This window comes from Danio rerio, chromosome 4, assembly GCF_049306965.1.
Source record: "Danio rerio strain Tuebingen ecotype United States chromosome 4, GRCz12tu, whole genome shotgun sequence".
Taxonomy (NCBI): domain Eukaryota; kingdom Metazoa; phylum Chordata; class Actinopteri; order Cypriniformes; family Danionidae; genus Danio; species Danio rerio.
The window spans coordinates 68,798,209-68,825,000 of record NC_133179.1 but is presented as its reverse complement, the minus strand read 5'-3'; the positions used below and the strand labels follow the sequence as shown (position 1 = coordinate 68,825,000).

General features: G+C 36.8%; 2 protein-coding genes across 5 annotated transcripts in view; one reads left to right on the top strand and one right to left on the bottom strand.

Moving 5' to 3' along the window:
* Positions 1-26,792, top strand: part of LOC137491233 (uncharacterized) — a 120,407-nt gene that overhangs the window by 9,482 nt on the left and 84,133 nt on the right. The window lies entirely within an intron of this gene.
* On the bottom strand, positions 4,265-13,721 carry LOC141381812 (uncharacterized). 3 transcript variants are annotated; one of them, XM_073948652.1, is made up of 7 exons: positions 12,503-13,721; positions 9,358-9,472; positions 9,064-9,139; positions 6,824-6,914; positions 6,647-6,698; positions 6,360-6,437; positions 4,265-4,660 (listed from the first exon to the last, which is right to left on the bottom strand). In XM_073948652.1, the coding sequence occupies exons 1-2, from the start codon at positions 13,719-13,721 to the stop codon at positions 9,456-9,458; spliced, it is 1,236 nt and encodes a 411-aa protein (XP_073804753.1). In that variant the 3' UTR covers positions 4,265-4,660; positions 6,360-6,437; positions 6,647-6,698; positions 6,824-6,914; positions 9,064-9,139; positions 9,358-9,455. The 3 variants fall into 3 exon arrangements, 2 of the variants coding, with proteins under 2 accessions (XP_073804753.1, XP_073804754.1); XM_073948653.1 differs by lacking the exon at positions 6,824-6,914; XR_012402571.1 differs by lacking the exons at positions 9,064-9,139; positions 9,358-9,472; positions 12,503-13,721 and having other exon boundaries at positions 4,540-4,660; positions 6,804-6,882.

The following is a 26,792-nucleotide window of genomic DNA, read 5'->3' as shown; positions in this document are numbered from 1 at the left end:
AAACACAGCTAGATGCTCTATTGTTGACTTATAAGCATGTGTAATGTGCTCAATTTTTGTGTTTTCATACTTTGTTTATAATTCATTTTTCATTACTAAATGAAGTATTGCATTATTTACAAACTGTCTAAGAATAATTGGTGTTTTTTAAGATCATTAAGAATGAGTAAATTTATACATTTACTATTCAGGCATATAATCAGGCCTAAAAAAAGAAAAAAAAAAAAAAGAAAATCCAATCGGTTCACTCTGAGCAGAATTTATATTTTTTCGGTTCTGTTCTTGCGTTCCTTAATAGACAAAATATTCCGAAAACAGTTTTCTAGAAAAAAAAACAAAAAACAAAAAAACTTTATTTAATTACAAAGTATTGCAGGGCTCTAGAGTGCTCTGTTTTTTAATGGTGCAACTAAAAAATCTATACGAGGGGTAAGATTAAATGAATTTTCAATAAGTATCATTAAAGATATATTTATAATATGAACTTGTTTTTGGTTATTGATTGACACGCTGTTTAAAGGCGCTACACACAGCCCCACTCCTTGGTATCGAGCGCAGGCCCGGCGCTACATTTAGATGTTGTATAATATGAAATAGCAGTAAAAATTATGAAAATTGTTATGAAATAGTTTTTCAGTCATGTAGCCGAATAAAAATATTTAGTACACTGCACAGTGCAATTATTATTTAAATTTATTATATCCATTATTATTAATATTAGTAAAATCTTTTTTAAAAATTTACTTTAGGCTATACTGCTATTTGCTCATGCAAAATTAAACACCAGAAAATATATCGTAGGCCTATATTAAGAGCTAAATTACAGTTAGCATCATAATTAGTTCAATTATGTGCTGTAGGCTATTGATTGACCAACACCCCCTGTATACAGTTTACCCACTGCAGGTCTACAGTTCTGATGTGTATTTTGAATTACTTGTTTTAAATGACAGTAAGACATGCTATATTTAGTTTTTATAGTAAAATATACATTATAATCCAGTACAAAGTAAAATAATGTTTATAAATGGCCTATTGGCAGCGTATAGCCGTTAAGCTTATAGTCTAAGCATGTCATTTATTTATTATTAACATAAATTACAAACTAGCATCCTTATGATTTTATTTCGTTTCTGTATATTTTTATCAAACGAAAAATGCAATGAGTTATACTTTGGTTTTAATTTTATTAGAAATTTAATAGCCGATTAGGCAACACTACTTCTACATGTCATTGGCTCTGATTGCGTTTTTTACAGATAACCTATTTACAAAGATTTTTATTAAACAAATGCACTACCACAAGATATTTTTGTAGGTGTAAAAATCTAAAAAGTATCATTATCATATTCTTGCCTTATTCATCTTTAATATGAATATAAAATTGAACACATTCATTGATTAAACTAGGGATGCTAACGATCACTCGATTGATTTATTGTCGGCAACCCTTTAAAACCGATAGACCTTATCGATGACCGATTAAGCATGGGCATTTAATAAGTTATGCTTTGCTCTTTGAGATGCGTCCACGATTTCACACATTACATAATCAAGTGTGCGCAGTTTAGGCTACGTTACCCTATGGAGTCGTGCACTCTCTTGACTTTGCATATTGGTTATGCACATACTGGTCATACCTATTATGCTCAGATCTCGTTTATCCGCTGGTGCTGCCATTAATCCGCTGGTCAAGTAATCAAAAAGTAGGCTACATTACGTTTAATTATGGGCAGGTTATTAAGACCAAACATTGGTTGTGCAAACTGTATTACGTTCTCTAAAATTTTAAAGTGTTTTAAGCTACATTATCTTTTATAGACTGGCATAGGCCTAAATACGCATCACGGCCAGACATTTATAGTTTATATAAAAACGAGCGTCACCGTCACATTTGTTCACATGCTTTAAATTAATGCTTTTTGTCTCCCAAATTCATATAATAAAGAGAACGATAAAATAACATTATTAACCGTTTAACTGTAAACATTTCTGTTCAGAACGATTAAAGTTGATCTTTTTTTTTCGGTTTTCGTTTCTGTTCCTGAAAAATGTCATTTGATTCTGTTTTTCGTTTCCGTTCCTTGAACCGGTTTGGAGCCCTGCATATAATACGTTTTTCTGCATGTTAAATAATGCTTTATTAACTCAACTTCATGCAGTTTTGTAATCTAATCTAAAGTGAGGAATATTGATGCTTTATAAATCCCTTATAAATGACAATTAAAGGCTCAGAATCATTCATTTATTCATTTATTTTCATTTTGGTTTTCTCTCTTTATTAATCCGGGGTCGCAACAGCGGATTGAACCACCAACTTATCCAGCACGTTTTTATGCAGCAGATGCCCCTCCAGCTGAAACCCATCCCTGGGACACATCCTTACACATACACACTCATTCACGCTCATTTACTACGGACTATTTTAGGCTACCCAATTCACCTGTACCGCATGTAGGAGCACCTGGAGGAAACCCACACTAACACAGGGAGAACTTGCAAACTTTACACAGAAATGCCAACTGACCCAGCCAGGGCTCGAACCAGCGACCTTCTTGCTGTGAGGTGACAGCACTACCTACTGTGTATCAAATAAACAATAAGTATTTGCAATCGTACCTAAACAAATACAATTACTGTAAATTTTAAACATTGCTGAATAACAGGAGTGTCGAAATACAACATCATTTGATAAAACAACCATATAATAATTTAACAATACATTACGTGTAAAGCAATTTTATATTTAGACAAGATTGCAATGATTTACTTTTCATTTGATACAGTTTCATTTGAGCATCTTGTAATAAGTAGAAATTAATAGTCATTTTTTCCTGTATATAATGTAACTGAGCCTTATATTGTCATTTATAATGGATTTATAAAGCATGAATAGTCCTCGCTTTAGATTAGATCACAAAACTGCATGAAGTTGAGTTCATAAAGCATTTATTAACATACTAAACAACTTATTATATGCCTGAATAATAAGAATTATCAATGTTATTTTGAATAGTTTATTAATCATTTACTTGCACATTCTGAATTATCTAAAAAAAAAACACCAACTACTTTTAAATATCTGGTTTGTTAATGATGTATTTTTCATTACTAAATTAAGTATTGCATTATTTACCAAGTATGAAAACAATCATTAAGTACATTATAATTGTGCTTATAAGTCAATAATATTTGTAATTTATATTTATAAATATAATTTATAAACTGCTTACTAATGTCTATTAATGTAGCGTTAATGCTTAACAAACGTTCAACTAACTATTTGCTAATGTTTCATAAATAATTCATTGTGTGCAGTTATTATAGTGTTACCCAACATTTATATATCTTTATTAATCAGGCATATAGTAATGGTTACTCTGTCTGATAATAAATGCTTTATGAACTCAACTTCATGCAGTTTTGTGAGCTAATGTAAAGTGAGGACTATTGATGCTTTATAAATCCCTTATAAATGACAATTAAAATCTCAGCTATATTCTAAACAGAAAAAAGAAATAAATTAAAAGGGGGAGTGATTGGCGCGGTAGGTAGTGCTGTCGCCTCACAGCAAGAAGGTCGCTGGGTCACTGGTCTGAACCTCGGCTCAGTTGGCATTTCTGTGAGAAGTTTGCATGTTCTCCCTGCATTCGTGTGGGTTTCCTCCGGTAGCAAAGGCACAGTCCAAAGACATGCTACAGGTGAATTGGGAAGGCTAAATTGTCCGTAGTGTATGAGTGTGACAGGCCCATATGACAGCCTGGCCGGAATGGTGTAAAAAAGTCGTTATCATATGGACAAGTCTAAAACTGAAGGACTTGTTCCAAAAAGAGCCGACCCTGCAATCATACCGGACTAAGGCCAAAGAAGATATATATATATATTTTTTTTTCATTAATTTCAAGATACACAAATGAAACTTTCTAATGAAAAATAAATCTTTGCAATCTTATCAAAATATAAAATTACTGTACAGTGCAAACATCACAGAAACACTGAAATGAATATTGTCATATTGTTAATTGTTGTTTTGAAATGATGTTGTACTTTTATTTTGCAATGTTTAAACTTTACAGAATTTTTTTAATAAGATTGCAAAGATTTATTGTTCATTAGATACTGAGCCTTAAATTGACATTTATAAGGGATTTATCAACTATAAACAGTCTTTAGGTCACAAAACTGCATGAAGTTGTGTTATTATAGCATTTACGAACACACATGGTTACAATTACTGCCTGAATATAACATGTATAAATGTTCATTTGAATAGTTTATTAATCATTTATTAACTCATTCTGAATTATCTTAAAAACCACCAACTACTCTTATATACAAATAGTTTGTAAATAATGCAATACATAATATAGTAATGAAAAATGAATGAGTAACAAAGCATGAAAATACAATTTAGTCAAGTCAAGAATACAGCATTTGAAGCTGTATTTATAAACTGCTTCCTAAAGTCTATTAATGTAGAGTTAGTGCTAAACTAATGATGTATAGTGTGCAGTTACTATGAAAGTGTTATTCAGAGTCGAGATTCAGTTTTTAATATAAAAATCCAAAGCTGACCAATCTCTGGTTTTTAGAGCCAATGGTTCAGCTTTCACCACAGCATGTACTTCCTGTTTGCTCCAGGATCTTCTCTTTATGGGACCTATGGGTGGTTAAAATATAAAAAAGTGGTTTTAGTTGCATAAATGTTCAGTCATTTTTACAACATGTGCTGTTATGTTAGTTTAATATTGTGATAGAAAATGCTAGAAAAATATGTCTTGCCTATTATTAAAAATACTTAAGATGGAGATGGATTAAAAAATACTTATTATTAAATTCAAAACTGGTTAATGGGGTTACACTTTATTCCATAGTCCAGTTTAGACATTCTTCTAACTATGCGTAACTCTGCAACTATGTTAATTATCTCACCGTAAAGTATTATGTATTAGAGTATTTGCATACTGTTAGAATGTTCAATAAGACTAATGCTCATCTGATTATTAGTAGAGTATTAGCAGACTGTTAGAATGTTCAATAAGACTAACGCTCATCTGATTATCAGTAGAGCAGTGGTTCTCAAACTGTGGTACGTGTACCACTAGTGGTACGCGGGCTTCCTTCTAGTGGTACGCGGAGGAATGAAATATGTCATGTACATGCTACATATATTTTAAAATTTATCAAAAATGATGTATATAATATGCCATATATGACACATAGCCTATATTTCTGAGGTAATCTGCCACGTTTTTTTTATCTGAGCAGAGTTGTAGCCGCTTTACTGAGCCTACTACGCTACTGTATTTCAATACTGCTCATTTTTGGTGGTACTTGGAGAGACAATTTTTTTCTGAGGTGGTACTTGATGAAAAAAGTTTGAGAACCACTGCAGTAAAGTATTAGCAGACTGTTAGCTGAAGTTTAGCTCAAAACACTACACTGTAACACATATCTGTTAATTACCAGTTCCTGTATTTTGTGATTTACAAGTGTTTTTTTTGTTTTTTGTTGGTGAACTGCATTATGGGATGTTGATCTCTGCTCTGTGCACTTTTGATGTTGAAAATTCAACTCTACAGTTTAACAAAGTGACTTTTACTGACATTTTAGTAGTTTGAAATAATATAATGTATAAGAAATAATATATAGAGATAAATAAGTCTTTAGAATAACAGAAAATGTACCGGCAGTTTATTACAAGGTTTCTGTAGCATAATATACAACAACAACCCAAACAAAAAGTCACTTTTTTTTACTTTTTAAGATTAAAAGTTATTGGAAGAAAGATCAAGATCCCATAATGCAATTCAAAAGCAGAAACAAACAGATTTCATAAAAACATGAATCACAAATTATGAAAAACTGCTAATTTAATTATTATTACTTATTTTTATTAATTTTAGAGTGTAGAGTATTAGCTGACAGTTAAGGTTACCTCAATAAAACCAACTCTCATTGGTCTCAGTAAATAGTACAGCAGACTGTTAGGTTACGCTCAAAATTAGTACAATATGACTAACTCTTATATAAATTTAGTAGAGCATTAGCAGTGTTGATTCTAACAGACAGTCTAATGGCTGTTAGTTGACAAGTAGTTGCAGTTACTTGTAGTTAGTAGTAGTAGTAGATTATCAAAATAAAGTGTAACCAGATATGCAATTAGTATATTTTTCCAAAGTATTTAGCAATATTGTTTAACTAACATGAAATGAGACATCAAGTGCGACTGTAATGAAATCATCATGGAAGTAATGTGCTTCTGTCCTGTTTTACCCTACATGTTATGTAAATGAGCTTGTGCATTTGGACTTGCACAATAACACAAGTCAGTCACAAATTAACTTAAATGATCATACCTCTCTTTTTTGTGAATGCTGGGTCTGCATCACTATCTTCACAGACACTGTACCATGGTGATGATACTTGAGGGGACTCTGAAAGTAAAAATCAAGTCTGAGAGTTGACTTCTCTGCAGAAAGCTTACCAAAATATTTATTTGATTTTGTGTTGTTCTTTTTAATGGGTAAAATCGTGTGATGGTAGCTTAAATATAGTTTTCAAACATAGCACATACATATCATGATAAAAATTAACATTCTGAAAAAAGAAAAATTCTGATCAGAAAAATAAATAATATTTTTACCTTTTAGACTGGACTTCACCTCCTCCAAAATCACGATCCACTGTAACTTTCTCTGAATGTAAAAACCCACACAAAAATACATCATTTAAAACAATATGGTATATGTTTGCAAATACAAATGTGTATATAACATCCAGAAAATCTGGCACTGTATTACATGTTTGTGTGTAAACCCACGATTTGATCAAGATTCCACCCTTTAAAATCTGCCGAGCGTCTGTTTTCAAGTCCCAGAAAAACTGAGTTGTGGGAACAGAGCAGTTCTCTTCTGCAGTCATACATTCATAACACACACATACATATGAAGAGTTAGGTTGCAAAATGCGATAAACGGCATTTTTTGACATTTGGATTTTATTATTGGAAATCACTGTTCAGATGTACCTTAATCTATGTGTGAATTGCTGCCACTAATAACATTTAAGAATGCACATTTTAGGCCAAGTACAAAACGTATTTTTTTTTCACAAAACGCAATTTCCGTCAGACCAGTTACTTTACAAAGTGCGATATAACAGTTAGAGAACGTTCAGGATGCAGCGCGAGCTTAGCATCCCCTGGGAAGAGGGTCATCGCCGGTGAAGTGCTCAGAGTTTGCTCATTGATTTAGCGATAGAAGATGAAGTCTTCAACTTCACAAAAATTTATAAAAAGGCCACAAAAGTGGACCAGAATAAGATACTTCTGCGTCAACAATACACAAATGCAGCACGGAACGAGTCTCCGCTGATGTCAAGAGAAGGCCTAGGAGCGCCTTTTTCCCTACTCCCCATCACAAGATACCTGTCTGCAAGGCGACATTTCCAAGTGTCCTTTATAAGTTTATTTTTTAAATAATTTCTTACATGTAGCTGAGTAGCCTATCTGAAGATTTATTTATGCGGTTGCAGCTATTATTTATAATTTATTCTTGTTGTTGTTGATTTATTACAAAGGAACTTAAAGGGCACATGTTGTTATGGAGAAAACGGTTTAGCTTTTTCACAACCAAATAAATAAGCTATTATTATTATTATTACAGTGAAATAATTCATTAAATATGACATAGCGAGGCAAGTTTGTGTCACGGACTCAGCTCCGCCCGCTCTAATCATACAGGTTTGGTTTTCTGCAGCGGTGTGGAAGGAGCCGCCCTCCACTCTTTCTGTACCAAGCTAAAGGTCATTTATTTAACTAACTTAATCTTACTTATCAAACAAAACATTGATTCACTAGCTTTTGGTAATGGTATTAATGTAGTATAATATAGCCTAAGGTGGATGTAGCGTTTTGCAAAAAAAAAAATAAAATAAAGTTATGTTATGTTGTGTACATTCTGGCCAAATCTAACTTAGAATCTTATTATTATTAATCAATCTTTGCATATATTATTCCATATATTTATGGTGTATAGTTTTTAAGATGTTTGACAATGTGGGTTGGATTAATATGTAGCATTTTGGCATGTTTTTTTACTTAATTATAGACATAAAATTAAATAAAAAATATCCTGGATTTGAAAATATTGTGTTCCTGGCCTTCACTGAGCTCAAGTTATAGTTTAATGTACAAAAATTGTGAATGAACTTGACTGTAAATGTCATGAAAAATAATGTCAAAATAACCAACATTTTTTTAAATGGATATATCTCGTTCTGCAATGAAACTCTTCATATACAGTTGAAGTCAGAATTATTAGCCCCCCTGAATTATTAGACAGCTTGTTTATTATTTTCCCAATTTCTGTTTAACGGAGAGAAGACTTTTTTCAACACATTTCTAAACATAATAGTTTTAATAACTATTTCTAATAATCATTTCTAATAATGGACTTATTTTCTCTTTGCCATGACGACAGTAAATAATATTAGACTAGATATTCTTTAAGACACTTCTATACAGCTTAAAGTGAAATTTAAAGGCTTCACTAGGGTAATTAGGTTAACTAGGCAGGTTAGGGTAATTAGTCAAGTTATTGTATAATGATGGTTTGTTCTGTAGATTATCGAGAAAAAAATATAGCTTAAAGAGGCTAATAATTTTGTCCCTTAAATGGTGTTTAAAAAAATGTAAACTGTTTTTATTCTAGTCAAAATAAAACAAATAAGACTTTTTCCAGAAGAAAAAAATATTATCAGACATAGACAGCAGTACTCAAGGTTCGCGGTCTCCACTATGTCAGGCCTTACTGTGTGTGTATTGAGGACTAAGTGTGTTTAACAGCTTCTCTAACATGCCTCTGGTCCCCACAATGTCAGTGCATATGTTCACCAATTAGGACACACACTCTGTTTCATTTCTATATTTTGATTAAGTTAAATAATTACAATTAAATACACCACTACTACAACAACAACTACTACTACTACAACTAATAATAATAATAATAATAATAATAATAATAATAATTGTTATTATTATTATTATTATAAACACACCTCATTAGAGTTGTGGGTCTCCTACTGGAGCAGAGCAGTTCTCTTCCTCTGTCATATGGTCATCCTTCAATAAAAGCTGAAAAAAATAAAATGTATATATATATATATATATATATATATATATATATATATATATATATATATATATATATATATGTATATATATATATATATATATATATATATATATATATATATATATATATATATATATATATTGTAGCAAGGCAGAGGGAAAACAGCGGCACAACAGGATGAGTTTACAGACAAGTCCCCGGAGGGTGCTTTATTTACAAAGTGAATGTGATGAAAAAGGTGCTCTTCTTTAGGGTGAGGTGCTCTGGTGCTCCGGGAAGTAGGTGAAGGACAGTGAGTAGTCGGGTGAAGGATCGTCACGAGCTGGAGTCCGCTAAGGAGAGACAGAGAGACAAGCATTAGCACAGGGAGTCATAGAATGAATGAAGCTCATCTTCTCCTGGCGTAGGTTGGGCTTATATGTCTCTCCGCTTGATGTCCTCCAGCTGTGTGCGATCCTGGCTTGATGAAGGTCCAGCTGGGTGAAATTAGCGACCACGGCGACGTGGCATATAATTGCTCGCTACATTCCCCCCCCCTTAGCGTCGTCCTGGTCCTGGGTGTCCTGCGGAGAAAAGGTAGAGTATTGTGAGGGGGGGTAGAATGGTTTGACAGACCTGCCCATCCTGACCATAGCCTTGAGAGCCCGTCGGCGTTTCCGTGGGAGGCCCCGGCTCGATGTTGCACTGTGAAGTTATAATCCTGGAGCGACAGGAACCATCTGGTGACTCGAGCGTTGTTATTTTTCGCTGTTGACATCCATTGAAGTGGAGCGTGGTCGGTCACCAGGGTGAATCTTCTGCAAAGGAGATAATACCTGAGCTCCAGGATTGCCCACTTGATCGCCAGGGCCTCTTTCTCCACCGTGGCATACCGGGTCTCTGCAGGGGTAAGCTTCCGACTCACGTACATGATAGGGTGTTCTTCATCGCCGTGGACCTGGGAGAGGACCGCGCCCAGGCCCGAGTCGGAAGCGTCTGTCTGTAGGATGAAGGGGCAGCCGAAGTCAGGTGCGTGCAGTACCAGAGAAGATGTTAGTGCCGTCTTCAGGGCTTGGAACGCGCCATCTGCTTCCCTGTTCCATTGTATCTTCTCTGGCTGCCCCTTTCTGGTCAGGTCTGTCAACGGGCTGGCTATGGATGAGAAATTGGGAATGAAACATCTATAGTAGCCCGCTAACCCCAGAAATGCACGTACCTGGGTCTTTGTGGTGGGTTGTGGAGTTTCTTGTAGTGCTCTGATCTTGTTCTGTTGTGGCTGTATGAGACCTCTACCGATGTGGAAACCGAGGTATTTTGCTTCTGCTAGACCCAGGTGGCATTTCTTGGGATTAGCTGTGAGCCCAGCCCTACGAAGATCAAGGAGCACCCTCCGCAACCGGGATAGATGTTCTTCCCATGACTCGGAGTGGACGATTAGGTCGTCGAGGTATGCTGCTGCATACGGCTGGTGGGGTCTCAGCAGGATGTCCATCATACGCTGGAATGTTGCTGGAGCCCCGTGGAGCCCGAAGGGAAGAACCCGGTATTGCCAGTGCCCACCGGGAGTGGAGAAGGCGGTTTTCTCCTTGGCGCTTTCACTTAGTGGTAGTTGCCAGTAGCCTTTGGTGAGGTCGATCGTGGATATGAATCGGGCTCCACCCAGCCGATCCAGCAGCTCGTCCACCCGAGGCATGGGGTACCCGTCGAATTTGGAAATTTCGTTCAGCTTCCTGAAGTCATTGCAGAAGCGGAGGGTGCCGTCGGGTTTGGGGACCATCACTATGGGGCTGGACCACGGGCTACGAGATGGTTCGATGATTCCCAATTTCCTCATCTTTTGGATCTCCTCGTTGATAGCCAGCCGGCGAGCTTCGGGTACTCGATAAGGCCTCTGCCGGACGATGGTGCCAGGTGGGGTGATGATGTCGTGCTGGATGATGGTGGTTCGGCCCGGTTTCTCTGAGAACACATCCCTGAACTGACCGACCAAGGCTTGCAGCTCCGCCTTCTGGTTCGGTGAGAGTTGCTCACCTATATGGACAACGGGAGAAGTTTCTTCTGAGAAGGCAACTAGATGACCTGGAGCTGCAACCCATTTCTTCATCAAGTTGATGTGGTAAAGTTGTTCTTCTCTTCTTCGTCCCGGTTGACGTACTCGATAGTTTACCGGCCCTACCCTTTCTACCACTGTATATGGCCCCTTCCAGGATGCCAAAAACTTCGAGGTGGTGGTAGGTATCAGGATCATTACCTTGTCCCCTGGGTGGAACTCTCTGGGTTGGGCGGGCCGGTTATATAATCGCTGTTGGGCGCGCTGGGCTTCGGTCAGATGTTGCTTGACGATGGGCGTGACTTTCTCTATTCGTCCTCTCATGTCCCGCACGTGCTCAATTACTGACCGTTGTGGGGCTGGCTCTTGTTCCCACGCTTGACGAGCCACATCCAATAGCCCTCGTGGTTGGCGGCCGAACAGCAATTCAAATGGTGTGAAACCTGTAGATCCTTGGGGAACTTCTCTGATTCCGAAAAGCACGTACGGGATCATGAGGTCCCAGTCGCGCCCATCCTCTGCCACCACCCTGCGGAGCATCTGCTTCAGCGTCTTGTTAAAGCGCTCCACCAAGCCATCAGTCTGCGGATGATAAACAGAGGTTTTTATTTGCTTTACCTTTAGGAGGCGGCAGAGGTCTGCCATCAACCGGGACATAAATGGGGTGCCCTGGTCGGTCAGTATCTCTGCTGGTATTCCTACTCGGCTGCATAATAAAAACAGCTCCTTAGCGATTGCCGATGACGTGGCTTTTCTCAGAGGGATCGCTTCTGGATATCTGGTGGCGTAGTCGAGGATGACAAGGATGTGTTCATGTCCCCGGGCCGACTTCGGCAAAGGCCCTATCAAGTCCATGCCAATGCGGTTGAAGGGCACCTCAATGATGGGTAATGGTATCAGAGGGCTGGGGGGTGGTCGTTGGGGAGACGTTCTTTGGCAGATGTCGCATGCCTGACAATACCTCTTTACTTCTCCATCCAACCCGGGCCAGTGGAAACGATCTCTGATCCTCTTGATCGTGTTGGCTGCTCCTAGATGTCCTGCCATCGGGTGAGTATGTGCCAGTTCTAGAACAGTCTCCCTTTTGGTCCTCGGGACGACCAATAGCGTCTTTGTTTCCCCCCGCCTCTCTGCGACACAGTACAGCAGACCATTTTGCACAATAAAATGTGGGAGGGGGTGAGGGCTGGGAAACCGTTCGTTACCGTCTATGATCCGGACTTGTGGCCAGCAGTGCTTCAACGTTTCGTCTCACGCTGTGCTCTTCCGAAATCGCCACCTGCGGTAATCTGTTGGAAAAGATCATAGTACAGGTTAGCCGATGATGACTCACCCCCTCTGTCGCTCTCGGTGGCCATCAGCGCTGGTTGGCGGTCCCGTGGAGCCCGTCCCTTGCTGTTCTTCTTTGCCCGAGCCGATCGAGCCTGATGGTGGGTGAGGAGATCATCGAACCCCGGCCAGTCTCTGCCCAGAAGGAGGGGTACTGGAAGATCTGGGACCACTCCTACTTCGATGCGCCAGCTTCCCGACTTCGTCGCTATGGTGACCCTTTGGGCGGGTACGTGGCGGGTATCACCGTGTATGCATGTAATCGGGACTCGACCTTTCCCTTCTTGATGGTATTTTAATGTGTTTGGGTGGACCAGTGTTATTGCACTTCCTGTATCCAGTGTGGCCGTCTGCGTTTTCCCGTCTAAACATACTTTTCGGGTGGGAGCTTCGGGAGGGACGTTGCGGTGTACCACGCACCCTGCCGTCCAGGCCGGGGCCGAGAGTGTTGTTGGCTCTGTGGGCATCGGCTCGTTGACTGGGCTGGGGACCGCCGGTCTGCTGCCTGGTCGTGCTGTGCCCTCCACCGGTCGCCATGGCGCATTTACCCTCCGGGGTGGCAGAGCCGCTCTCTCCCCAGTCTCCCGGGCCACGTGAGCTTCCGCCAGCTCCACCGCCTCCACCAAAGCGGCCAGCGAGTCGGGGTTCCTCATGCTGGTAAGTGTGCGGAGCCGTCTGGGTAGCGCCCTCATCATCTTTTCAATGACTAATTTCTCAGCGACCTGGACTGCAGTTGGATCTCCTCCCAGTAACCATAATCTTCCCAATCTGGATAAGTTGGCTGCTTGGGTCCGAACCGGCTGTTTGTCATCATATGACCACTGAGAAAATTGTTGTGCTGCGCTTATATTGGAGAGTCCCATTCTGGCGAGTATCTCCTTTTTCAATGCTTTATAGTCGTCATTTTTCGGTGTCTCTAATGCGAAATAAGCTCTTTGAGCTTCTCCAGTCAGGAATGGCGCTAACATCCTCGCCCAACTTTCCTTCGGCCATCTCTCTCTTTCCGCAATTACCTCAAAGGTGTGCAGGTAAGCATCAATATCGTCCAGGTCGCTGAGTTTTGTGATAAATCTATGGGCGCTCACCTCAGAAAACTGGCTGGAACCGGCCGCTTGGCGGAGCTGTTGTTCCATAAGATCTTGTCTGGCGGTGAGTTGTTCAGTTATCACTTGTTGTCTTCTTGAGATTTCCGCTAGATGGCGTACTACCTCTTCGATCGACATGACTCAGGAGGGGATGACAGCCGAGTAAGAGAGCGTGAGTGAGAGAGAGAGCGGATGCCTGTCTGTAAAAAGAAGAAAACAGAGAAAATTCTGTGGTTACTTCTTCTTACTGGTAAGTGCTGAATTTTTTTCCCTCTGAAAAAGCGCGCATTCTCCACCAGTTGTAGCGAGGCAGAGGGAAAACAGCGGCACAACAGGATGAGTTTACAGACAAGTCCCCGGAGGGTGCTTTATTTACAAAGTGAATGTGATGAAAAAGGTGCTCTTCTTTAGGGTGAGGTGCTCTGGTGCTCCGGGAAGTAGGTGAAGGACAGTGAGTAGTCGGGTGAAGGATCGTCACGAGCTGGAGTCCGCTAAGGAGAGACAGAGAGACAAGCATTAGCACAGGGAGTCATAGAATGAATGAAGCTCATCTTCTCCTGGCGTAGGTTGGGCTTATATGTCTCTCCGCTTGATGTCCTCCAGCTGTGTGCGATCCTGGCTTGATGAAGGTCCAGCTGGGTGAAATTAGCGACCAGGGCGACGTGGCATATAATTGCTCGCTACAATATATATATATATATATATATATATATATATATATATATATATATATATATATATATATATATATTAGTTAGACAGTAGTACTCAAGGGTCCCGGTCCCTTACTACTACTACTACTAATAAAAATAATAACAACAACATTAAACACACCTCATCAGAGTTGTGGGTCACGTACTGGAGCAGAGCAGTTCTCTTCCTCTGTCATAAGGTCATCCTTCAATATAAGCTGAATATAAAAAAATTTATATTAGTTAGACAGCAGTACTCAAGGGTTCCGGTCCCCACTATGTCAGACCGTACTGTGTGTGTATTCAGGACTAAGTGTGTTTCACAGCTTCTCTAACATGCCTCTGGTCCCCACAATGTTACACTAGTGCATACATTCAAAAATTAGGACACACACTCTGTTTCATTTCTATATTTTGATTAAGTTAAATAATTACAATTAAATGCACCACTACTACAACAACAACTACTACTACTACAACAACTAGTAATAATAATAACAACAACAACAACAACAACAATATTAATAAACACACCTCATAAGAGAGTTGTGGGTCTCGTACTGGAGCAGAGCTGTTCTCTTCCTCTGTCATATGGTCATACTTCAGCAAACCTGAATATAAAAAATATATATATTAGTTAGACAGCAGTACTCAAGGGTTCCGGTCCCCACTATGTCAGACCGTACTGTGTGTGTATTCAGGACTAAGTGTGTTTCACAGCTTCTCTAACATGCCTCTGGTCCCCACAATGTTACACTAGTGCATATGTTCATACATTAGGACACACACTCTGTTTCATTTCTAGATTTTGATTAAGTTAAATAATTACAATTAAATGCACCACTACTACAACAACAACTACTGCTACTACTACTACTACTACTACTACTACTACTACTACTACTAATAATAATAATAATAACAACAACAACAATAATAAACACACCTCAACAGAGTTGTGAGTCTCGTACTGGAGCAGAGCAGTTCTCTTCCTCTGTCATATGGTCATCCTTCAATAAAAGCTGAATATAAAAAAATTTATATTAGTTAGACAGCAGTACTCAAGGGTTCCGGTCCCCACTATGTCAGACCGTACTGTGTGTGTATTCAGGACTAAGTGTGTTTCCCAGCTTCTCTAACATGCCTCTGGTCCCCACAATGTTACACTAGTGCATATGTTCACCAATTAGGACACACACTCTGTTTCATTTCTAGATTTTGATTAAGATAAATAATTACAATTAAATGGACCACTACTACAACAACAACTACTACTACTACAACTAATAATAATAATAATAACAACAACAATAATAAACACACCTCATCAGAGATTTGTGGGTCACGTACTGGAGCAGAGCAGTTCTCTTCCTCTGTCATATGGTCAACTTTCAATATAAGCTGAAAAAAAAATATATATATATATTAGTTATACAGCAGTACTCAAGGGTTTGTTGTGGAAAGTTGCGCTGGATCTCGACAAACATCTTCTAAGTTTCAAAAAAGAGGCTGAGGTCTTCGAAGTTCTCAAGTTGAAGCAGTTTATTGTTACAGCAGAGTTGGTCGATCGATCTCTCTCCTCCCAATGTTCAAAAACCCACAGTTTATATACAGTTTTTTCCCATAGTCATCCTGACATGTCGTATAGCATCACGCGATTTCCCGGCTCCAATAGTATCCTAGCTTTTTAATTAATGGCTGTATGTTTTTCTGTTTTTACATATCTTAAGGTCATATAGCATGTGCTTACAATCATGTGTTTGCACATGATCATGTTGTTTCCATACTTTCTAAATGATTCTCCTTATGTATGCTATTTTGTCAAGGGTTGTTTTTGTCTTGGTCAATACATACTTTTGTCTTAATGTATTGCATACGCTCTATCTGAATGTTCTCATTTAGGCACATGACGTGCTGTGCTTCAATTGTGAGGCCCTCAATTATAAGGCCCTGTATGCCTGTGTGTTTTCATCAATTATAAGGCCCTGCATGTCTGTGTGTTATTCTCTGCATCACTTGAATGTATTTCTATATGTTTTAACAGTGTATTTCTATATTTTAATAGTGGCAGATTATATAGTGATTGCATAATAAAAGTTCCTCTATATGCATCAGAAATTCTCCTATAAATCCCCCCTTAGGGACTTAATCAAAAAGTCCCTCACCTAAATCCCTCACTGAAGTGCAACTTAAGAATCTAACATCTCGCCAAGTCCTAACATACTTGTGCAACCAAAAAAGTTGCCCATCTATATCCTTATCAATTGTCAGCATCCTTGCGCCGCACTTCAGAGGAGAAACGGAACCAAACATCTCCCTCCACTTTTGACTTTAGAAGGAGTAAAAGATTCCGCTCTCCCTAACTAAATACTTTCTTGGGGAGTTCAACATACAACAATCATTAGTCGTATTAAAAGCATATGCTTTGTCAGACTGTTTCACCGCAGTAGTTATATAGCATAAATACTTAATTAATCAACATACAATAGAAAATCTCAAGAATTCCAGAAGATTCACGGCGCCTATAAAAGAACTATATCTGATGTTTCATCCCACGTCGCCAGAGGTACTTCTGAGTACTGTCTGGTGTTGGAGCAGACAGTGGGTTTTTAAACCTCCAGTAGAGTCTGCTCTTCTTCTCCTTTGCTGTTGGATATTGAGGTGTCCCTTGACCCGTAATCATCTTCCCTCTTTCCCCGTGTACATCTGTTATGATCTCCGGCAGCTTCGATGAACTCCTAAATACACAGAAATTTATTATAGTAAATAGGGCTTAAAATCATTACACAATCTTTAAGTTCTGTTCAGCTCATTCTATTTGCATTTTCCTACATTATGGATGATGCCTTGCTTAAAATTCTTATCTTTGTGATTTAAAGCCTTTATAAAATTAGTAAAAAGCTAAAGAATTTATTATTATTATTTTTAAGACATTAAAGATAAAAGACATTCAGGGTAGTAATTGTTTTCAAAACTCATTCAACTGTTCCAAATGTGTCCCATTTGGTCCAAATCTGTTCCAAAGACTTCATAGACATAATCTTTGCAGTCATGCACAGTTCTATTAACTCGCACATTTGCCATCCGCTTGGCAGTAGATTTAGCTATCGATCTGAGAAGCATAACACAACCAAAAGAAGAATAAAAACAAATATAACAATTCTTATTAATAATATTCCAATCCTAAGGAACTATTGTCTTAATGATCGATACAGTATATGGAAGCAATCTAGTCACTTTTTTATCTTCTTCAGCGTTTTCTTTTACTTCTTTTCTCAGATTTCACAATTTTCGCATGGCTTCAGTGAAAGATGCCACCTGGGGCAGTATTATTTGGAATATAGGTGCAGCAAATGATGCACCGTTTTACCAAGCCATTTTACTAGTTAGAGCCAGTTGTTCTCTTAATGCTTTAAGGGCATCATTTGTGTAATTTATAAATCTTTGTTGGTTGTAATAAATATAATTAACCCATTCTAAATTTTATAATGCAATTATTCACTCTATTACTCGAGTAATGCTTTTAATTTATCTGTTGCTTTAACTTCATGTGGTATTCATGTAGGTTGGCCAATTGCAAATATGCAGATATCTGAGTCAGGTATATATTGTCTCTTAACACATTTCTTCCAATTCTGGTGTTTTCAATTCTGCTGTCTTTGTATGTCATCTTGCTCTTTAACCCAATTATTATCACTTCCTGTATTAATTTAACTGTAGTATAAACTCCTTTCCAATTCAATAGAATATTGGGGCATAATATTCCTCTTCCACAGATCCAGTAATAGTCTACTGTTTGTTAATCTTGTTGTATTAAGGGAAATCATCTTAGGAATTGTACATTGTGTCCAGTGCAATTACCAAGTGTGCGGTTAACTGCCCTATCACCTTTTTTCATAATTGCAACTTCTGAAACTGGCAACATTATATTCTTTATTGTAGCTGTAGCCATTTGGAAGGCTTGCATATAAGCATTTTCTTTTTCGCTACATTTCGTCATTCAAATGCCAAATTATTACATAATTTCCTTTAAATTTTCTTACATTTATCAATCCACTGATTATATAACATTCAAATATATTAATTTCTTATTTATCACATAATTTGTGGGAATCTCTCTCTTATTATTGTTTGAACTCTAATGTTCATTTCTTTACATTCTTTTTTCAACCGATCATTGTTCTCTTATGTAAATTTAGAGTTTATCAAGGGATTGGGCCTGACAAAATGGGAAGTCACTGTACAGTATATTGCAGTTATTTTCCTGAATTTTGCACAATGTATATAATCATTAGGATTTACAACCACTTTAAGCTTTATAAAGGCTATTATAAACATATAAGGCAATTGGATATTTGTAATTTTCCAACTGTGTATTTTGCCCAACAATACCAATCACTGTTATTAGCTTCTTAATAGCTGATCATCTGAGATCTGGTTATAGTCAATTTCTTCTTAAATTGCATATCATTCATGCATGTCCTTTGGGTCCGCATTTTTCTTTAGATGATTGTTCTTTAACTTCGTTTTGTTGTGCGATATTTACCTCTTTCCAAGAAATATAAGAAGTCAATTGTTGGATACTCTTGTCCAACTCCATCAGAATAATATATTCCTTTACCTTTAGAGAAGTTACCTCTAGGCTTTCACTCATCTTTATTTGCATCATCATCAGCAACAGCAGCAGGAACATCTTCCAAAGCACCTTCTGTCGTTCCTTGCTCTGTTCCTGTGAATAAATAGCTTCATACATGGCAGTTAGTTTTTCTAATACGACAAAAAATCTTATTTGCCAATGTATTAGACAGGACATTAGCATTCCATGCAGTGTTAAGTTCTTGTTTCTATTAGTTTTGCATGTAAAGCATCTGTTTACATATTAATCCAATTTACTAATCCAAACTCAATCATGTTTAGCATTTTCACATTTTTATTTTTATTTTTTTTTAAATCTATGGCCCTAATAATCTTTTTCACACAGTGCGCCTAAGCTTTGGAATGAACTCCCTGTCAGCATTAGCAATGCTGCCTCTCTGGACTGTTTTAAGAAACTTCTTAAGACTCACCTTTTTAGCATTGCTTTTAACTTAGGATGATAATTTTGTTTAACATTTTATTTTTAACTTACGGTTCATATTTTTATTGTTTTATTGCATCTTCTATTGTTGTGCTGTTTTGCTTGCCTTGTGTTCTAGTGTGTTGCCTGTAGCGCTTTGAGTATAAAAGAACACATTACAAATTAAAATTATTATTATTATTATTATTATTATCTTCTTGGTGCTTTTGACCAGTCCTTGTGATTGTGCATGCTAAATTCACTTTAGCTTTTGATTTATTCTTAATTATCAGTATTTCTTTAACAGCTTTGTTTATTTATTTGTTTATTTATTTAATCAATTATTTACTTATTTAGCTATTTTAATTTACTTTAATTACTCTAAATAATGTATTAATGCACACACATTATTTTAAATTATTTTTGTGGTTATTCTAAATGTAGAAATCATCATTTTTTATTAGACATATATATCACCACAACCAGCTTTTAATCCTATCCTGTTAAGTAGTATAAACATTTATTTCTTGCTTTGTACTTATTTTATCATAACCTCAAAACCCCAATTAATTGCTTGAATGTCACTTTAGGTACTGGTTGCTGTTCCTTTCCTCACATTATATTTAGCACAAATGCCACATGGACAACTCACTCAGCACTGCCTTTTAATAAGAAGACCAATCTCCTTGCTGTTTAATTTTCCTAAGTACCTAATTTTTGCAGTCTTTCCTGTTTCATAAATTTTCTCCAGTGCTGTTTGTGTCAGATTCTTTGTTCCATCAATGCTAAATTTCAGTCATCCCTAAAAGTCATCATGTGTTTTTTGTCTTTTAACTGAGCTAGAGCTATAAGGAGCTGCAGATAATTAGATCAACTATGTTGTAACAAACTACTAATCACCATAAGATTTTTAGACGCATTAATGTATAGTTTTTCCAGGTAATGTAAATACTAATAGGTACCCTCTTTTGCTAATTACCTAAAATTGGCTGGACAGAAACTAATTACTTAACAATATTTGACATCAGGAGGAACATTTGTTCATAAAATGTAGGAACTTCAGATGGATAATTTTCTCTCATTGATTGTTCTTATATGTTCTGCTTTTTACCTGCTTTGATGCAGCATAATTAAAGTATTTATTCAATTTAAATTCAAATCTTATTAATTCCATACACTGTCATACCTAAATTGAAATATAATCTAAATAGAAATATCCAACGACATATGTATTGCATATTATATTCACTAGGTGTTAATACTTCCACTCTTAATAAAACTTCAATATTGTTTTTATACCTATTTCAGCTTTTTTCTTCTGTTCTCTGCAGATGTGCATCTGGTTTAATTTTAACCCTCATTGTACTGGTTATTTTCCTAACTCTGAACCATAGTCATTATCATAATTTTATATGTATTTTAACACTTTGCTTCTTTAAATAATTTTGAGCTTTTTATTCAATTGGATGTTGCATTCATTATTTTCTATCTCTCTCTTGATTGATATTTACTTCCTAAGGCAACCTATCTACTTGATTGTAAACACAACTTTCATGTAATTTTTGTAAGTTAATTGAAAAAATCACTGAATCTATCTGGTCTGTTTTTCTTTACTCTTTAGTCCTTAAATTTAGTTTCCTTTTTTTTTTTTTTTTTACTTGTATGGCTATATATGAAACAAAATCTATTATATTAACCCCCCCTTTTCCTAAAATCATCTCTTACACTTAGAGATTCTCACTGTTGACTTATTCTTATGTGCTGTTCTTTTTCTCTTCAATTATTTTTTTCCTTTTATTAATTTTCTAAATTTAAATCTCTTTCAGTATCATACATTTGTACAGACAAATTCTTCTTTTTACTAGCCCTGCTCTAGAAATGTTTAACTCAATCTATTTTCCCCATTATCAATTGTCTTAATTACATCTTTTTATCTGTTATAACTAATATATTTATATTTATATTTCTATAATATATTTTTATTTCATAATCCTTATTTAATTAAAATTTAATTAATTCTTAATTTATATAATAACTTTTTTCTAACTAATTGACAGAAGTCTGATTTGATACAGGAAAGGGTACACTTTTGTTTAAATTTGCAATGTACTTGATTTGGATCATAGTTCTACTGGGCTTTGAGATTGAGTTTGCTAGGCCATAGCCAACTTCTCTTCCTCGCACCCCGAGGCAACTGTTCCATAGATGGTGCAGTCTTTGCATTGTTGTATTCAGGAATCCCCACATTTCCTGCTTATTTAAGGAGTTAAAGTGTACAACATTTCTCCTTCCTCTTGGTGCTGGCTTCTCTTTCACCCAGCTGATGTTGCTGGAAGGTTTAGCTTTTTTGATCAGTTCATCAGAGTCTTGTTTCTCCTTCTTTAAGTGTCTCTTGAACATATGTTGATGGGTCAGAGTCTTTGTAGCTTTTTGCATGCAGCGCCTGGCTCACTGCTTTTAGTTCAAGTAATAAGAGTTCACAGTCAACAAGTTGCTCTTTGTGTTTCTCCAAACACCTAATTCTATTTCCCAGTGCCGTCAGGGATGTCCGGCAGGCAAAAAGACCAGGACCCTTCAAAAGTCCATCTCCATGCCCCTTAATTTAATATAGCAATTTGCTTAGTTAATAATCTAAGCATTTTTCCACTTTCCCATTTTCCTTCATCAAATAAAGACTCCTTTCATCTATTTTCTTTTCTTTTTTGTCCAAGAGCTGATTTTCCTAACATTTATCACTAAGTCCACATATCTTTTATTAATTTTCTGTTTCTTTAAATTTTCTTCTTTTTTCATTTATTTAGCTTCAGCTTGTGCTTTTTCTTATTTGTTTTTTTTCCTAATCTATTCTAGTGTTTTCTCACTAGTTGGTCTTTTCTTTATATTGTTTGAATTTCTCTAACATTTTCCATATCTATTTAAATTTTACAGTACATTTTCTCATTCTTTTTATACACAATCATCTTTTTAGTTTTTAACTTTCATATTCTTTTGATTGATAATTATTATTTTTTAATCATAGTTTATATATACTTACAGCTTACATCAAATGTTCCTTCCTGCCATTTGTCATTATTTTCTGTTCTGTTAGTTGAGTATTTAACTATAAATTATTCATATTTTATATATATATATTATGCTAATTCTAATATTTCCTATGAAGTGTTATTTCACTCTGTTCCCAAATGTTTACTTTTCACTTTATTCTTTTATATAACACATTATTTTTCTTCCAAAATTTATTTACTTTATCCTATTTATCTTATACTCTCTTGTAATATACACTTTTACACCTCATTATTATTAAATCAGATACTATTATTCACTAAATTAATTTTTATTCTAAGAAATTATGATCTCTTTGTATGCACAAATCTCAATTTATGTTATATACTTTTCCTTAATTTAATATTTATCTTTATATCTTTCTATCTGAACTGAATTAATTTATTTCCTAAATATTATAATCTCTTCTGTACACTGCATCAGTCTCTTCTATGTTTTACCACACAATATCTGCAGTCCATCTTTATATTATAATCTACAATAATAATTATTTTACTTTACTATTTATCACAAACACACTACTAAACACAAACACTTAACGACACTCTCACATTCTACTTCTTCACATTTAAAGGACTCATTCACTCAGCATTTGTCCCTTTATATCAACAGGGCTCATTCAGTCATTCATTCCTCTCAGTGTAACACAGAGAGTGTCCATCTCTGCCATGATCCATTTAAGGGACGGTACAGGAGGGGCAGCTCTGCTTGTCCACTAATATGGAATTTTACACAACCATTCACACAGACACAGACACACACAACACTAAAACAATAACCACAGGAATTTTCTTGCGCATGTCATTATAATCCAATCTGCTTTTAATCTCTTAACTGTCACCACACATTCAGAACTCACTCTTAAAATCTAAATCTGCTCTATGCATATCATCATTAAATAACTTTCCAAATCTGAGTAACAGTTACTAGTTAATGTCTGTCGCTATCAAGGCCTCTTAACGAGCAAACACAGATCATTTGCATGCAAACTTATTTTTTTTAATCTGGAATCCAAACCTCCCTTAATTACTTTTATTTATTTTCAGTTGGAGGTACAGTTTAAGTGTCTTTACCATCACAAGCAGGTCCTGGGAGACAAAACAAACTTTTTTACATGCAAAACTGCTTTTCTTAATTGTTGTGGCCACATTGTTTGCTTTGTCCCTCCAGCACAGCATGTGCAATTTTTATTAATTCTCTAATCAATTCATATTATATCTATATTTTATTCTCTTAATTATAATACTCACTTTCTCTCACACTACACCTCAGTAATTTCTCTCTAGCACTCAACATCCTTAAGCACACAACCTACTCATGCTTTAAAATTCAATTCTCTCATCACATGCATTCTCATTCACAAATCTCACAGTATATGCTTTCTTATTCAATTCTCTTTCTAGAAATTGTAAGAAAAATCAGTCATTCCCCTTGGTCCGGACCACATAAAAACATAAAATATAGACTAACAAGACTTACACAGGTCAGTTCACTGAGATCCAGCCCTCCTTATAGGTGCTTTTGAGATCAGATTAAAGGCCTCCTCCCAATTTCCCTGCCTCTATCGGGAGAGTCTTACTCAATCCACAGGCGGGTACAGAGACGAGGAGCGCTCCTTTGCTCTAACAACAACTATAAAAAGCGATCACTAGTGCCACCTCCGCGCGATCTGCTCCCGCCTCTTGCGTAGCAATTCATGCATGTAACTCTCTTTCATACGCATTTAATTTACAGCTATTCATTAGTATATAATACAAAGCCATTAGTTAGTGCATAATATACAGCCATTTGTTAGTACAAGCACATACCTTGACAACCTGGAAGACCTCTTTCTCTTATAAATAGTTCACTTCACTATTCTTTATTACTTTATCATTTACTTTATCATTCTTTTTAATAAATTTAGTCAATTTATAGGTTCTTTTTAATGGTGAGGTATTTTAAAAGTCAAGTTCAAGCGTCTGGTCCACCCCACAGTACACTCATCAGAGAACCAAAATAAAGCAAAATTTTGCTCACCTTTTTAATCTGCGCGCTTTTTGGTCTCTGCGTGAGTGTCTGCCAAGGATCGACCCATTGACACCTTCCTTCGACCATCCTCAGTCCAGCCCCACGATGAAGGCGCCAAATTATGTTGTGGAAAGTTGCGCTGGATCTAGACAAACATCTTCTAAGTTTCAAAAAAGAGGCTGAGGTCTTCGAAGTTCTCAAGTTGAAGCAGTTTATTGTTACAGCAGAGTTGGTCGATCGATCTCTCTCCTCCCAATGTTCAAAAACCCACAGTTTATATACAGTTTTTTCCCATAGTCATCCTGGCATGTCGTATAGCATCACGCGATTTCCCGGCTCCAATAGTATCCTAGCTTTTTAATTAATGGCTGTATGTTTTTCTGTTTTTACATATCTTAAGGTCATATAGCATGTGCTTACAATCATGTGTTTGCACATGATCATGTTGTTTCCATACTTTCTAAATGATTCTCCTTATGTATGCTATTTTGTCAAGGGTTGTTTCTGTCTTGGTCAATACATACTTTTGTCTAAATGTATTGCATACGCTCTATCTGAATGTTCTCATTTAGGCGCATGACGTGCTGTGCTTCGATTGTGAGGCCCTCAATAATAAGGCCCTGTATGCCTGTGTGTTTTCGTCAATTATAAGACCCTGCATGTCTGTGTGTTTTCATCTGCATCACTTGAATGTATTTCTATAAGTTTTAACAGTGTATTTTAATAGTAATCTATATTTTAATAGTGGCAGATTGTAAAGTGATTACATAATAAAAGTTCCTCTATATGCATTAGAAATTCTCCTATAGTAACTATAAACGACTATTTTTATTTTCAGTATAGTTATGGATAAAATATGTTAATTCTTATGGTTTATTAAAAATAAATAGATTTTTGGAAATCACCAGGCGACCCCCCTTCATTGCCCCGCGACCCCTCAGGGGGTCCCGACCCCCACTTTGAGAACCACTGCTCTAAGGTGTTGCGTACAGTCCACAGATAAAATTTCTTATGGATTTTATCACGGTCTGGTTTTGGTCGACAGAAGGTTTTACGACTCCTGGCTCCAAGAAGTCTGGATTTTCGTGACAGCTTAAGTTGTTCAGGGGGACTGGAGAGATAAGCAGGAAAGCTTCAAAGACATTCCTGCCCAAATACACTCACACACACACACACACACACCCCCACGAGGCTGTTCCGACAGAAAGAAAATGGACTCATCAAATCCTGAACCAGCACAAAACCAATGTGTTATGTTTTGTAAACTTTGTATCTCATTTCTGACTTTTCTTACCTGTGTAACCTCTCTTATAACCTGTATGCATGTTCCATTTAGGCCTTTGTAAAGCATAAATATTGTAAGGATATGAAAAATTATGTTGATGTACTTTCAACCCCCCCATGTTTGGTACCGATGGGTTTCTGCTGACATTTTACAACACATGATGCATAGAGCGAGACCATAACTCGCATTGCTTTATTCTTTAAAGCCCTGTATTAAATGCCTGTCCGCATGCTTTAGGCGGACACTCAAATTTGCATACGAGCAGCCCCGAGACAAAGGAAGGTTCGCGCGCAAACTTTCCCCTGAAATCATTGGTCAGAATGCTGTACGGGTTGTCACGTGACCCGCTGGTATAAGCACACTTCCCCCCAAACATCTGGGCAGAAAGAGAACGTCCTAAAAAGAACATCATTGTCGGTGGCCTTCGGGCCACACGGCTTTCCTACGCCGCATGGACTTTTTCCCGCCACGCTTTCTTTATTTTCCTGCAAAACTCAGTTTAAAGTTTGCGATCGTGTTCGTCCGAACTGCATTACAAACTCCACGCATCAAAGGACATCAAGAGTAGTTTTCATCACGACGGAAGAGAGACGCATAAGAGAGACCTCCAGACATGAAAGACCAGGTGATTTTAGTCATGCGATTAAGCTGTGCCCCTTTTATCAAAAAGGTGTGTTTTATAACCTTGGTGGTCCGTAATGGTGCGTGTGGAACTGAAAGTTTTGTCACTCTTTTATCTGAAATCTATATTTCCTAGCTTTACTATTTCTCTTTGCTGTTACACGTTCTATAGACCCGATATCTCCACGTGGTTTACCTTTGTTTTGTGTTTAATGTATGTTTGTGCGTTTGCTTGTTCGTTACGTCTGACTAGTCAATAAATTCCATTATAATCAAATGAATTGTATTGTTTGCCTCACGAGAAAATGTCACTGAAATACAGATTCCCCTGCCTAGCTATTATAAGTTGTTTAAAACTTTTGAATGATTAATCTACTTCACAAGAAGTAGCAATTAAATTCCCTTTTTCTAAATGAATAGATTACCGTGTCCGCTCGGAAGAGCGGCGGCTCTGCTTGTGTTTGTTTGGTCAAATTAACAAT

Bases quoted from the DNA above. Each gene is read 5' to 3' on its own strand.
- LOC141381812 (XM_073948652.1), bottom strand. From the start codon at position 13,721: ATGTCGATCGAAGAGGTAGTACGCCATCTAGCGGAAATCTCAAGAAGA.